Source organism: Ambystoma mexicanum, chromosome 2q, assembly GCF_040938575.1.
Source record: "Ambystoma mexicanum isolate Mex_15411 chromosome 2q, UKY_AmexF1_1, whole genome shotgun sequence".
NCBI classification, from domain to species: domain Eukaryota; kingdom Metazoa; phylum Chordata; class Amphibia; order Caudata; family Ambystomatidae; genus Ambystoma; species Ambystoma mexicanum.
This window is the reverse complement of record NC_090924.1, coordinates 246,403,491-246,417,816: the sequence shown is the minus strand read 5'-3', so window position 1 is coordinate 246,417,816 and position 14,326 is coordinate 246,403,491. Positions and strand designations below refer to the sequence as shown.

Sequence of the window (14,326 nt, the reverse complement as noted above, 5' to 3'; positions counted from 1 at the left end):
GAAAGACTTGGCATGCCAGTATAAACGTCTTAGATGTCCTAAAACTACACTAACCTTGATCGTTTAATACAGACATATCTTTGAACACGTTTTAGTTCCAACATATTTTGATAATAAACTGAATAAAGAGGTTTCATTCATGTATATTGTGGAAAAACATACTTACCGTAGTGTTCATTTCTTCCCAATCCATAGTAACACCCTCCTAATTGTTATGTTGCTTTTCATGACCATTTCATGCAAACACTGTAATGAATGCAAACACCAACAGTTTTAATGAAAGCAATACGTATAATCGATGTTGTCCTAAAATTGCACTGAATACAAACGCTTTATTTAATAAATCAGGTATAGTCACAGTGGATTCAATTTTCAAACAATGTAATTGCTATAAAAGACAGTCATTGGGTGTGCATCATAGAAAGAAACAAAAACATATAATTACATTTTCCAAGGTGCCGGCATGGTTTCATGGCCAACACTGCCCTTTTTCATTAAATTGATGTTTTTACTGTTCTTCTGGGGGCAACTAATAAAATAGATAAATATGTACAATATGTACTACAGTTCATGCTTGATTCCTTGTGGAAGTTGCTTCTATGATGTCCTATCATCTGTTTCTTTCACATCGTCTACTAGGTCTTTAAATCCCAATTTTTCCAGAGGTTCTTTCGACATGAGCTGCCTATATGAACAAAACGAAAAGAAAATAATTAGCAGTTTAAACCATGCACTTCTGTTCACAGTGAATGCTAAAAGTGTGTTCGTTTCACTATTCAATAAAGATTGCCAATACACAAATTAAACACAGTGATGCAGATCTGCATTTTCACACAAATTGTTTATGGATTTCCTGCATTTAACCAGACGCCTCCCTCATAATACTTTGTCAACCCTCACTCAGTATGATTAAAACACCTCTTACTCATCAAACTCAAATCACAGCGAGTTTAAAAAAAAAAAAAGGAAAAACAAAAATGTTCATGGAAATTCAAGCAGTCTATTTCAGGTATTTTTTACGCATAAGCATAATTTACAAATGTTTGCTAGCTAACATTCCTTACATCATAGGAGTAAATTAGCAAATGTGTAAATAAGCTTGAATACAAGCCATAGCGGATGTCTTGAACATTGATCAGACATTATGAATGTTAATGTACAAAGGTGCATTTTTGTAAGGGTTGGAAAGAAATACTTCTAAAAGGAAAGGTAATACAATTGTATCCTCGCATTTGCCCAAGTATAATTCTAGACTTGCACTAGGATGAAGCAGGAGCCAAGAAAAACGGGGCAAATCTTGCTCTTCCATTTTGCGAACAATCAAGCCTGCAATCGAATTTTCTCTATTGTGAGTGAACTACTCTGGACACTTACAAACATATTTTGCATTTAGTGTGGTCGGATGACTCAATTTCCTCTCGACACCACATTTCCATTCTTGGTTTTCTTCAAGCGAAATAAATGGACTAAAGAACTCCTCCTTTCCTCCAGAGATGCACAGATGACAATGTTTCATAGGCAAATGTCAAAATGCGAAATTACCTTATGATTGCAAGCTTTCATTGTAATGTGATGTAGCAAACTAGTAATCTGTAATATCGTGAAACGTATGCAACGTCTGTACTAATGTTAAATAACAGTTCAACATGACTTATAAAAGCAAACACTTACTGAGTACTAATTGATGGTTAAGCAACTGTAATGAACGTAACAGGCTTCTCCCATCCACAACAATTTGATTTATTTATTGTTTGCTTGTTAGGTGCTTATACAGGAAATATATTCTGTTTCAAAGGGCCCAGAGGGCAGCAGGGAGGGAACATGGGATATCAGTATCATTAAATACAAAACATACAGACGGGGAAGGAACAACCAAATCTACTATGCCTAAGTGCTATATGGCCAGTAGCCGCATTGGGTGGAAAGTGCGACTCTCCAGTACACAGGGTATGCCGAGGCAAGTGCTGAGGAAGTCAGATGCTGGGAAGATTGGGTGTGAATGGTCAGAGGCCCAGAGGATGCATAAGGGTTCAAGACACCAATCACATCAATTGGGGGATTAGCAGAGGAAGAAAGAAGGAGGAAAAGAGGAGCGTCTTGAGGTACTTTCAGAACTACAGAAGGTTCTGCTCAAGACGCAGAGGGAGGCGGGAGGCTGTTCCAGAGGAGGGATCCAGCTGAGGAAAGCGAGCGGCCTCCTGCTCTGTTTAGCAAAACACTTACACACAGAGTTGGTGCCAGAGGGGCGTAGAGGTCTAGAAGGAGAGTATTTGGTAAGAGTTGCAGATAGTGTGATCCCCGGTCCCAATCAGCCTTGTGGATGATGCAGAGGGATTTTAATTTGATCCGTGCAGTAACCGGGAGCCAGTGGAGTCTCTTTAGGGCAGGAGAGATGCAGTCGCTGAGCTTAAGGTCAAGAATAAGTCTTGCTGCCCTATTCTGGATTAACTGGAGGGGTCGCAGAGTGGAAGAGGGTAGATTGAGGAGGAGGCTGTTGCAAAAGTCAAGCCTAGAGAGAACCAGGGCTCGGGAAACATTGAGCTTCTGGGGGAAAGTGAGAAATGAGAGAATTCCTTTGAGAAGGAAGAGTTGGAAGTGTGACTTCTTTACAATGTCCTGCGTGTGAGGGAGGAATGATAAAGAGGAGTCAAAGAGGACTACAAGGTTTCTGCCTTCAGAAAGAGCCGGGGGAGAGCCCAAAGTGGGAGGCCAGAGAGAAGAGGAGGAGGGAGCAGGGGTCCCAATAGGAAGGATCTCAGTTTTGCTGGCATTGAGGAAGAGATTATTGGAAGTGCACCAAGGCTGGTTGGCAGAGAGAGACTCAGGGATGAAGGAGGGTGCGAGTGAGTCAGCAGGAAGTCTGAAAATGTTGAGTGTCGTCTGCATAACTCTGGAAGTTGGGGGAGAGGAGGCGTGCTAGCTGAGCAAGGTAGATGTTAAAGAGCCAGAGGGAGAGGATAGATCCCTGGGGGACACCACAGGCAGAGAAGGAAGTATGAGACGACAAGGTGCCCATGATGACATGTGAAGATCCGTCAATGCCATGACATGGAGCCATGAGCGTTTGAGAAAAAGGAGTAGCCCGCCTCTGATCTAGGCCAGGCATCTACCAGGCCTAGCGCTGAAGTGAAGGATCGTAACTTGGTGAGGGTTGGGTTCCTATTTCCCAGGTGTGTGCGATCTTCCCTCAGGTCCATGACCTCATTGAAGTCCTGCCCCGATCACTGCCGAATCCAGGAGTAGAAGGCCCTGCAGGTCATTCAGGAGTTCTAGCGTGAGGGGGGGCAGGGCATAGACAGCCACCAACACCCATATATCTCCCCTTTTAATACATATCTACCCCCTGCGGTCAGATCTCTCTGAGATGAAAGGGGATTCACTTGTGGATCAGAATCATCACCCCTCTCGAGAAGCCAGCATGGTATACCTTATTGTAGTTCGTCCTTCTGAACAGTTTACACGCCCCCGGCACCCGCCCTCCCCAGCTGTGTTGGTCAGGAGCACTATGTCCAGGGAGTGTCTGTTCAAAAACTGGAGCGCCAGGCTTGACACTGGAGCCCAGCCCATTGACATTCCATGTCAACATGGAGATTTTCCCCTTCAGCCATTATCCCACCAAAAACGTTGTGGGTGTACCTGAACCGAGGCCCCTCCACCACCTTGTTTAATGCCCGGCCACCCCCCCCCCCTCCCCCCCACTGCTGCATTGCCTTCTTGCATTCCCGAACTTCGCTGCATTTCACTGCCATCCAGCCAAACCTTATATAATATCCCCCTAAAATAGATCCTACCAATCTCACCCCGTACTCCACACCCCCCGCCCCCTCCAACTTGAAGCACCAGTCGCCCAAAATTGCACCAACAGGTGCCAAGCCCAACACAAAACATCTACAGGGGTTCTGCTGGCCCAGCCACCACAGCGCACACTCCGGTCCTGTGGCCGCCTATGCCTGGTACCTCATAATATTGTCCTTCAGTTCTCAGTCGCTACTTGTATAGCTGGATCTTCAGTCGTTGATTAGCTCTGCCCCATCCCCCCCACCCCCTCATTTCAGATCGGGCCTTGTCAGAGTCAACTTCTCTGGGTTTGAATATCGTCGGTGTGCAGCAGGCAGTCTTGCAGTGGCTCACGTTGCTGCTTGTCGGTTGAGTTTCTGGTCCTGATAAGACCCGATTCTCTAGCCAGGCCCATGCCTCCTTTGGGATGTGGAAGAGATGGATGGACCCTCCATTCTGGACCTTAAGCTGGGCCGGAGAAAAAGAAGGCATATTTGATGCCCATCGAATGCAGCTTTCTTTGGAACGAATCATGATTGACGTGCCTTCTGGACTGCTCTGTGTAGTCTGGAAAAAGCCCACCCGATGGCCGTTGTAGGCGATAGGGCCCTTGGCCCATGCCATTTGTAGGAAGGCATCCCTATCTGTCTCAGTAGTTCAATAGCCTCGCTAGAATTGTCCGGGGAGGCGCCCCAGGGGTGGGCCGGCCCTTTGGGATTCTTTGCGCTCTTTCCACAGAGAAGAATTTAGAAAGTGGTTTAGGGGCAAACAGGTCTGTCACCCAATCTTCCAAGAAGAGCTCCATGCTAGGGCCTTCCTCCTTCTCGGGCATCCCTAGGATGCGGAGATTGTTACAGCGGTTCCTGCCTTGACTGTCTTCTGCCCTGTTTTACAGATGCGTGAGCTTCTGGGTAACAGTTGTGAGCCGCTTCTCCAGCCTTTTAATAGCATCTTTGGCATCTGAGATACGTTGTTCAGCTTCCCCTATCCTTGTTGACCGGTTCCGTAGGTCCTGACACAGGAGGGACGCTTCCGCTGCAAGGCCGTCCACTTTACTTTCTAGGGATGTCCGGATGGAGATCTGGGGGTCGGCGGCTTCCTCCTCCACCTCCGTGGCCAGCCTCCTGTGTTTAGACCGTGGGCAGTTGGGCCGCCCCCACTGTAAATTCGTCCATCTTGCTTTGTAGCCCAGATATTTTACATTTGTCTTTGACCATGGTTTTCTTGAGCTTCAATCACCAGCATTGCGGGTTCACGTCTCTCCGCAGCCGTGGCGGGTCTATACTATCTTCGTCTGGCAGTCCGCCTTATCTTCAGCCAGTGCCTTGCACTGAGTCTGTCCTCTCCGGGGCATTCCTGGGTTTGTTTGCTTCTCATTGTAGGAAGATTGCAGGACTACACCCTCTTGTGAGTGGTGTATGCCCCCCATGTTGTGGCTGCCGTGTTGGTGGTTGTTTTGTAGTGGTGGCCTCCTGCCTCGGGGATAATTATGCGGTGTCGGGTGCACGGTCCTATTTGTGCCCCAGGCCTTCACCAATTCTCCAGGGAGGTCACTGCTCGTTCCAGCGCAGAGCCGCCTTGGAGTGCCCCCTTCTGTGAGCCTTCCAGGCCCTCTGCCACTTTTCGTTCAATATCTGCAGTGATTTATAGTGTTCCAGTGGGGGTGGTAGGTGGCCCAATGACAGGGAGTGGTTGTCACCAAGTGTTATGTTGGGCTAGGGGGAGCACCCACAGCGGATGTCTGGTGTTGCTAATGTGCCCCGCTCCCGTCCTCACTGCATTCTGCGCCGGCCTGCACAGTTCTTTGCCTGCTGCTACCTGGTCACAGATCCTGCTATTTCTGTTTCATCGTCATCAGCCCGGGGACATACTGCTCTTGTTCCGGTCACCAGAAGGTGCCTCTGCCCGACAGCCCAGAGGGTGCAGCTCTGTGTTCTATGGCTGGGGAGGGTGTAGGGGGCGGGGGGTCAGTTGGAGGGGATCTGCCCTCCCCGACAATCCTCGTCAAGGTCTGCTCGGGTCCTCCCTCCACCAGAGTCCCTCAGCAGCGCCCGCAGTCTGGAAGTGTGTCAAGCCGCAGCCTTCGCAGCCACCAGGTGTCTGTTGGCCTCTGGGTGCTCCTCCGATTCTCTCCAATCCAGCTGCCTGGTCACTCTGATCCGAGGGACGTGCAGCGCCGCAGCCACCTTCCAACGGCTCCCTGCTCCCGGCTCTGAAATGGTGCCAAATCTAGTCTGCCACTCACAGGCAGTGGCATGAGGTCCCCTCAGCCCCGATTTCGAGAGGGATTGCAAAGTTTTGGAGCTAGAGCGTTCAGCGACTTCACTCCACTAAGGGAAATGTTTAGTTATCCCTGGAAACGGGATATAAATGCAGGATGTCCGTGGACTCGGCGGAGTGGCAAAAGCGCACGTCTCCATCGGTCTGCTGCGCAACAGCGCCCCCACTGAAGCACTGAAGACACTCCTCAGGCTTCCTCGAAGTATGCCCTGTGAGTACCCATTATTGCTAACCAAGAAAATAAATTATATGAAACCGTTTGCTCTCGTTCACATAGTGACCAGAAAACGCCCATGCGCAACTGTTTAGGCAACAAAGACAGGTTTACAGAACCGACCCATTGGGTGGCAGCTCGGGGGGATTGACATTCTCCAAGCATACATATAGGGTGAAGAGGTTGTTGAAAATCACTAATAGAGAACAGCTGTTTGTTGATCTGGCTACAAAGAAAAACAATGACTTCATTGGCTACTATGATGAAAGGATGAACAAACCTAAATACCTCATGACTTATCCAAACGCTGCCATAGTTAGGAAATATATATTAATTAAATGTAACTATGCCGTCAATTGAAGCCATTGGTGCACGCATTGGCATTGCACGTGAGCAGCGGTTCTGGGGATGCGTTATTGAAACTATAAGGCATTCGTTTGTTCATTGTCATTAGGTACCAATATTTTATTAAATACGGGAATGATTGTTTTAGAGGAGCACTGGCAACCTTTTATGGGTGAGGATGATCTTAATATTATGTTAACTACTGCGATTATGTGATGGAAATATTTTCTGAACTTGGTTTGTGAATTGGATGGGTTTCTTATTTTGCTTTTATGAATTGTATGGATGTCATTTATATTGGAAATATCTTATAATGGAGATTGCACAGTCATTATTTGATTATATGTGCAATAATGTTTTTTTTATTTATTTTTTTTTTTAAGAAGGGTTGGGTGCTCAGCCAGCCTCTGGATGGTAAAGTGATAGTGTAAAATCTCCATGCTGTAATATATTATGTTTGCTGGTAAACTCCATCTACCCAAAACGAGTACATGGTTTTTAAATGAAAACCTCGCAGGACAGGAGTACAGAGCACCTGATGCAGGACATCTGGTTACCCTAGGGGTGAGGAATAAGATGGACGCTTCATCCAAACATGCATGTTTCAACCCTCTCCAAAGCATCAAGGTGCACAGGACTTCATCAGCTTGGACACGGGTATCGTTTCTTGTTAAGTAATGGTCCGAGTTTCAGACTGGATTCTATAGGATGTACTAAAATATTGCTGGTGCAAGCTAAAAGGTAAGGAAGTGTTATGATGCCCATGGCAATTTCAGTGGTTACGATTAATACACTTGTTAGTTTGTCACACTGTGGGCACTGCAGGCGAGGCTACTGTGCCGGGGGTGTGACCACGACATCTGGCGACCACAGCTAACTTTCCAGTCCCTGGGCATCAAAAGCCATGCCAGTTGCACACCTGCAGGTCCTGGGTGCAGCCATGCAAGCTCAGTAGTCAGTTGAATTATGCCCTGTGCATAATCATAGGTCATGCAAGAAGATATTCTAGTTATGGTCGCTGTGCTTGGGGTACACCTTAAAGTCATGCCCAGTGGCTACACCATTTCGTGGGATTATGCCTGGTACCTGGCTGTGGGCCATGGTCAGCGTGCAGTGACCACAAATGTAGACCAGGCAGTTTAGTTACAGTTTGTAGAAGTAACTATTTCAGCGCTGTAGGTCATGCCTAATGCATAGCAGCCACAAAGCATTGCTGCAAGCTATGCCTTCAGGTTACGTTTATTTTACCTGGGGCAAGATGAAGGGCATTCCGGGAGCATGATCACTGCTTGATCTGGTTATTGGTGAACTCATATGTAATGTCATATGTAAAATCATGCATAGTGCAGGGTTAAGGCTGTGTGGCTAATTAGAACGTAGATAGTTCAGTGTTTAGCTTTTGCATTGGACCATAACATCCCTTTGCAGAGAACGCGTGGTTTATATGCATCAATGCATATTGTACTTGCATTTTCCTTTTTCCTTTATGTACAGCCCCGACATTTTGACATGTCATGTGCCATGATGTTATGACATTTAGTCATAAAAACATGGCCCGAGTTAATTCTAGTAGTGTCCCTGGCACAGTGAATATGCATCTTCAATTGTCCTTTACATTAAGCTTATTCCCAGGCTGCGTACTTGCCTCTCCATTCTGCATTCTAAGTATTCCTTTGATTCAATTCTGCAGGGTGTATTTTCAAAGTGGTTTGCTCGAAGGCACTTCATGAACCGCTCTTTGAAATCTTTGCATTCACCTGGAAAGGGGGGGCAGGTGGGGAATAAATAAATGAGTTTTCTAAATGGCAAATTAATTTGTCACAACATTTTGAAGAACATTTTTAACTAAATATGCTTTGAAAATAACAGATTCAATTAATTGTCACAGTCATAAAAAAACATCCGATTAATAAATCCTTACTCTTTATCATCGAAATGAATGCACTCATGTTTTCATAGAAGCAATTTCTTTGGCTATTCTTTTTTTATAACAAGGAAGGACTTCAGCGATAGATCACTCATACTAAATTCTTACTTTAGAAGTCAGGGAGTAAAATGGAGTTTAGGAAAAAAATGAAACCACAAATCATCCCTTTTACAGTACATGCTTCTTGTGAAGCTAATATTGAGCAAACATAATTGGTTATATTCTACTTGAAGAATTTTCTGCAGGTACCAAGGCAAAGGCAGCAGAGTTCTCCATTACAATCCTCTATCACTCTCTCGTCGCAATCTTTGCTCTTTTAACGCTATTACATTCTCTTCTCTGCCTTTCACAATCCTCCTCTTAGTCAATTTTCTTCTCTTTCAGCCGACTAAGCCTCTACTCATCTTGAATCAGCTCTAGATTTGATCATTTTCACCCAGACGGCCATTTAGTCCCTCTAAAACACCATATCAACCTTGGCTTTCTCCTGCTCTGTGTTCCTCTCTGCATAAGACTGAAAGTAGTTGGAAGAGGGTTTGTGCTCCTGAAGATTTGCTAACTTTATCTTCCCTTCATTCGTCTTAAGATTCTACTCTTTTACATCCCAAAAAACTGTACTTTTCCTCTTATGCTCTCTCACTCCCACCATCCCCAGTGTCTTTTCCAATTGTTAAGTTCCATTCTTTCTCCTCGCCCTCCTGATCCTTCTCCGTCTCCTCCTCATTCGGTTACTGACTTTGCCACTTCTAAAGGGACTACTCTTCGTTCATCTTTACCTTCTTCCGGTCACCTTCTTCTCCGAGTTGTCCATGAGATTTCCCTCTCACTTTCCTCCTATCAGATTACAATACCTCTTTATTCCTGACAAGAGCGCATTCTACCCGTCCCCAGTGGACCAGATTCCTATTGCTTTGATTCCTTCTATCAATCCTCTATTGGTCGCATAGCTCACTTCTCTAATTGCGCGCTTGAATCTGCTTCTTTTCCATCTTCATTTAAACATGCAGTTATTATTCCTATCCTTAAGAAGCGTGAAGAGGGAGTCGGGATCCTGGGACCACCCACTCCCCTCCCATCAAGTTCATGGCAAGACGAAAGGCCAGAAAAGCCTGCAACCACCCATTCTATTTCGGCAGAATACCAAATGCACCAATGATCAACAAATACACTGAGGTACCCTTTCAATCTGTCATACAGACCAGGTGCAATACAAATCTATCCATGCACGAGTGAAGAGCTGAATACTATGGTCAGAGACACCTATATGGACAGCCTGGACTAAGCACCAAGAAGCCATGTTGCTGACGTCATTAGAGACACCACGACATAGCAGTGTTAGACATGAAGCACATGTGCAGTCCACACTGCACTAAATAGACCCACACCACTGAATACAGGAAGAACATGAGTGCACAGTTCCATAGTTAGAGGACAGATACATCTACATACTGTTTTGCTATTATTTTGTCATTAGCCAAATGCAGTAACGCAGAAACCGCAAGGCACATGAGATCCTGAGCTAGCTTGCTGATGCTTAAAGCCAATAGTCGCATGGACATACAGGAGAGCAAATGTATCAGAGGAAGTGCAGGGGTGACACGCCCCTACAACACCTGTGTAAGACACTCCCACCCTAAAGGGAGAAGATATGTAAATAAACATAGCATAGAATGGTCCAAAAGCACTGAGGGAAAGTTAATTAAACATGGCCACCTTGCAGATGTTTCTCCAAAGACATGGGGCAATCACTACTGACACATACAGGGTGCCTATAAGCGGAAGAAGTTAGCAAAACGCATGGCCAAGTTCAAATTGTGGCGCATGTTCCAGGGGGGTGAGGGGGATGCAGCAAGGGGTCAGTGGATGCTGAGCCAGCAGGAGCTGAAGGAGCCAGGCGCTCATCCCCACCCCCCTGCCCCCATTTCCCTCTGAGTGTGGCCTCGGACAACACAGACTATGAGCAAGGGGTGTATCCGTTACAAGTAGTAAGAGCATTACGGGAATTGACAGCAGCAGAAGGGTATTCAAATCAGACACACAAGCCTCAACCTTATACAAAGGAAAAGGGGCAGAAAGGCACAGGGCAGCCAGCTTCTGAACGAGAGGCGAGCAGCGAGGCGCAGAGGGGGCAAAGGAGGGGTCTTGGAAGCATAGCCACAAACAAGTGAATAGGAGGACAGATACTCCTGAAGTTGGAAGGAAAGGCAGATGGGGAAGCAGAGGGGGCAGCTAAGGCAATTGAAGGTCTGAAGCAGAGCAGTGACACAGACTGGGCTGAGATAATGGTGGAGACAGATAGGGAGAAGAGAAATTAGAAAGAGGATAGGGAACAAAGTAAAGAGGAGGAGAGGGAAAGAAGAAAGGATCGAAAGGGATCGCAGAGAGCGGAAAAGGGTGGAACAGGAGCAGCAGGACAGAAAGACAATGGAACTGGAAGAGATCGAGAGGCGAAGGGAAATAGCTGAGCAGAAAACACGGAAGTTGGTCGAGAGGACACAGAGGAAGTTACAGGTGAACAGACTAGCAAGGGAACGCGCGCACAGGGAGGACGACGAGCGAGCAATACGGGCAGTAAAAACACAATGGACAACCGACAGAGGAGACCGCAGACTTGGAGGGACGAGACGCACAGAGCCAGATAGCACAAGTTCACAGGACAGGAGCACAGTGGAAGGGGTCAGAACTGGCCTAGGGGCATGGAGGGGGGAGGGGGGGGTTGCAGTTATGACTTTAGGGATATCGACCTTAGCCTGAAACCGAACACGGACATGGACATGGAGACTGAGCTTTGCAGATGATTTTGTAGCAACATGGGCTCGGGGTCAATAATACCCCTGAAGACACTAGCACTATGTTATCAGAATAACAGTGAAGTAGAAGTTGGCGAGAATGCTGGATGCAGGAGCATAGAGAAACATGCAGCAATGGAGGCAGGCACAGCAGTATTGATGGACCACTACTGGGCATGCAGATCAAAAGGTATACGAGAAGCTGCCACCCAACTGAGGACGAGATTGCTCATTGGCACACATCAATATGCTGTCATTGGTCGTGCCACGGAAAGATGTGAAGCTCGATGAGTTCCCGAGAGGGACACCAACAAAAGGAAGAAGAGATCTGTGAAGGAGGAACAAACAGGCAAGGACGAGAAGCCAGCTGAATTGAATAGAGTAAAGGAGGTGACAATTACTTCTCAGAAGCATCAGAAACAGCACTAGATGAAGTGCCAGCAGAACACAGACTATTAAGCGGAACAAAAATGTTCTTATACCATCTGTACAGACTTGTACAAATGCGAAATAGCTACAGATCACCAGTTGGGAGCTGATGGTAACTATCAACTCCACAGTGAATGGCTTCAACGCAATAAAAGAAGAGCTCCGAGCAGTGAGCTTGGTGGCGCTCCAGAATAGATACGTTCTGGATCTGCTCACAGCAATGGAAGTTGGAGAGTGCGCACAATTTGGGAGTTCCTGTTGCACGTTCAATCCTGCCAATGACAAAGGTACCCTGTCGGAAGCAGTATTTCAACTATCCCAGATGCATGCCAAATGGAAGAAGCAAAGGGGACGGGAAAGGACCAGAGATGGATAGCGTACATAGGGTCATGGATGCCGACCATGGTTGTCCGACGGACTAAAAGTAATAATGGGAGCATTGTTACTTGCAGGGGTGTCAATGTGCAGGATAAAAGTTTGTTTAACTAAGTGCAGGAAGACGGCAGAGGAAGCTATCGGGATGCAGGTCCTGATGGATGTGAACATAGGAGGAGCAAAGGACCAGAGTGTGGGGGGGGAGGGGGAGGGAGAGGGAGAGGGAGAGGGAGAGGGAGAGGGAGAGGGAACAGAAAAGTCTGCAAACACCCATTCTATTTCTGTCCCCAAAACACCTATGTTGGATGCTTCTCTTCCGTCTAATTTCTGACATATTTCCCTGCTACGCTTTTAAATTAAACTTCTTGAGCAAGTTTTATACACTCAAGATTCTTCTTTTCTTCATCTTCATTCTCTTTGAGGAGTACATTTGCAATATGAATTTCGTCCCACTCATTCTATTGAATCTGCTCTCACACATCTCAAATTCGTTATTTCCGTCAGGCACAATAAACAATCTTCCCTTTGTAGTCTTCTTGATCTTTCTGCTGCTTTTGTCATGGTTGATCACACAATCCTACCCTCCTCTCTCTCTTTTCTGGGCATATCTGGGTCTGTGCTTAGATGGTTTAACTCTCACGGACCATTTATTCAGGTTCTTGGGCTGGTCAGCTTTCCCCCAACTTATCCACTGCTCTATGGTGTACCACAAGGCTCTGTTCTTTGTTCTCTTCTCCATATGCTATTCCTTTGTCTGCTCTGATCACATAATTTACGCATTCCTGTCATTTCTATGTTGATTTACACATTCATTTTTCTCTCTACATTTTCTTCACAACAATGCTTCTAAAACTGAGGTTCTTTTCTTCTTCCCCTCTGTCTAGTCTTTTTCCTCCATCCTTGCTTTCCTTTTCTTCCTTTGCTCACGATCTTGAAGTCATCTTAGACCCGGCTCTCTATTTTGCTTTACATATTTCCAACGCTGCTCACTCTGCCTGTTAATTATAATCTGCGTCATGCTCGTTCTTTTCTTTCATTTCAGGCCACAACTTGATTTACTTGCTTTTTTTTTTCTCAACTTTACTATTCTTTTTCTAGGTCTTCCTGAATCACATCTTACCCCTCTACATTCTGTATTTAATTCTGCTATCAGTCTTTTGCAGCTGCTCTTTCGTCCTTACATTACGCGTTCACTTTGTTCTGCTTCTCTCCTTTGACCTTTATCTTTTTAATTTAAACTTGCTTAGTTTACAAAGCTCTTCATGGTCTTGCTCCTTATCTATGTTCTCGTGTTTCCTGCTACACTCGTCCTCTTTGTTCCCAATCTGTCCATCTTCTGTCTGTTCCTAAGCCACCTTGTGCTTTCTCAATTCCGTTGCTTTTCGCTCTTTGCACCAAAGCATTGGAATGCTCTCCTCTAGCTATCCGTGCCTCTTCCACTTGTTTCTCATTTACAATTAAAAACCCATCTTCTGTCTTTAATCTGCTTAGTTTTTGATTCTGGATTTTACCATCATTGTCATCTTATTGTACTGCTGCAAATCATTCTTTGTCAAGGCGCGTTGGTGAAAGTGCTTGATTAATAAAATAAATCCAGAGATGCGGATGCTTTCTGTTCATAAAACAGAATTTCCTACTGCTAAACCCTTGGCAGATGCAATCAAATACAGAAAGCGCTATGTTTTGAGTTTCCAATCAAGCAGGGTTTGCCATAAAACTGCAAATACAGGACCATCAAAACTGGAGAGGCCCTACCCCCTTCAACTATGAACCCATGTCACTGGGTAACTGCAGAGTTAAGGATCAAATAAAATGTTCTTGGTTTAAATCAAACAAGGAGTGACAAAGTCAATAGTTTGGGCTTGTTTATATGCATTTATTAGGTGCCTCTTCATATGCCCAGGTGCTCACACTAAGGCATAAATTAGTTTTCAAAAATTGACTAGCAGAGTTTGCTAATTAAATTGTTCTTGATTAGAAAACAAACCCATTTCATTATCAATTGTGTACTAATGCTTTTAATGCCACCAGAAGATACTTGCACCCAAGATATAAAATGAGCAACAATACAGCAGTTTTGTATACCGCTGAAGTAAGATATTAGTGAGATAAGTCAGGCCTTGCAAATTCTTACTGTAAAATGGTGCATGTCACCACAAGCCCACTTTAGTTTGGCACGGGCTGCCTCCC

General features: G+C 45.6%; 1 protein-coding gene across 1 annotated transcript in view; it reads right to left on the bottom strand.

Annotated features, from left to right (window-relative positions):
* Positions 1-301: 301 nt before the first annotated feature.
* The window catches only part of COX19 (cytochrome c oxidase assembly factor COX19), a 28,753-nt gene continuing 14,728 nt past the window's right edge, over positions 302-14,326 (bottom strand). The window contains exons 2-3 of the mRNA XM_069647218.1: positions 8,258-8,373; positions 302-681 (exon numbers count right to left, since the gene is read on the bottom strand). Coding sequence (XP_069503319.1) covers positions 598-681; positions 8,258-8,373 — 200 coding nt within the window. The 3' untranslated portion in view covers positions 302-597. The remainder of the gene's footprint in view (positions 682-8,257; positions 8,374-14,326) is intronic.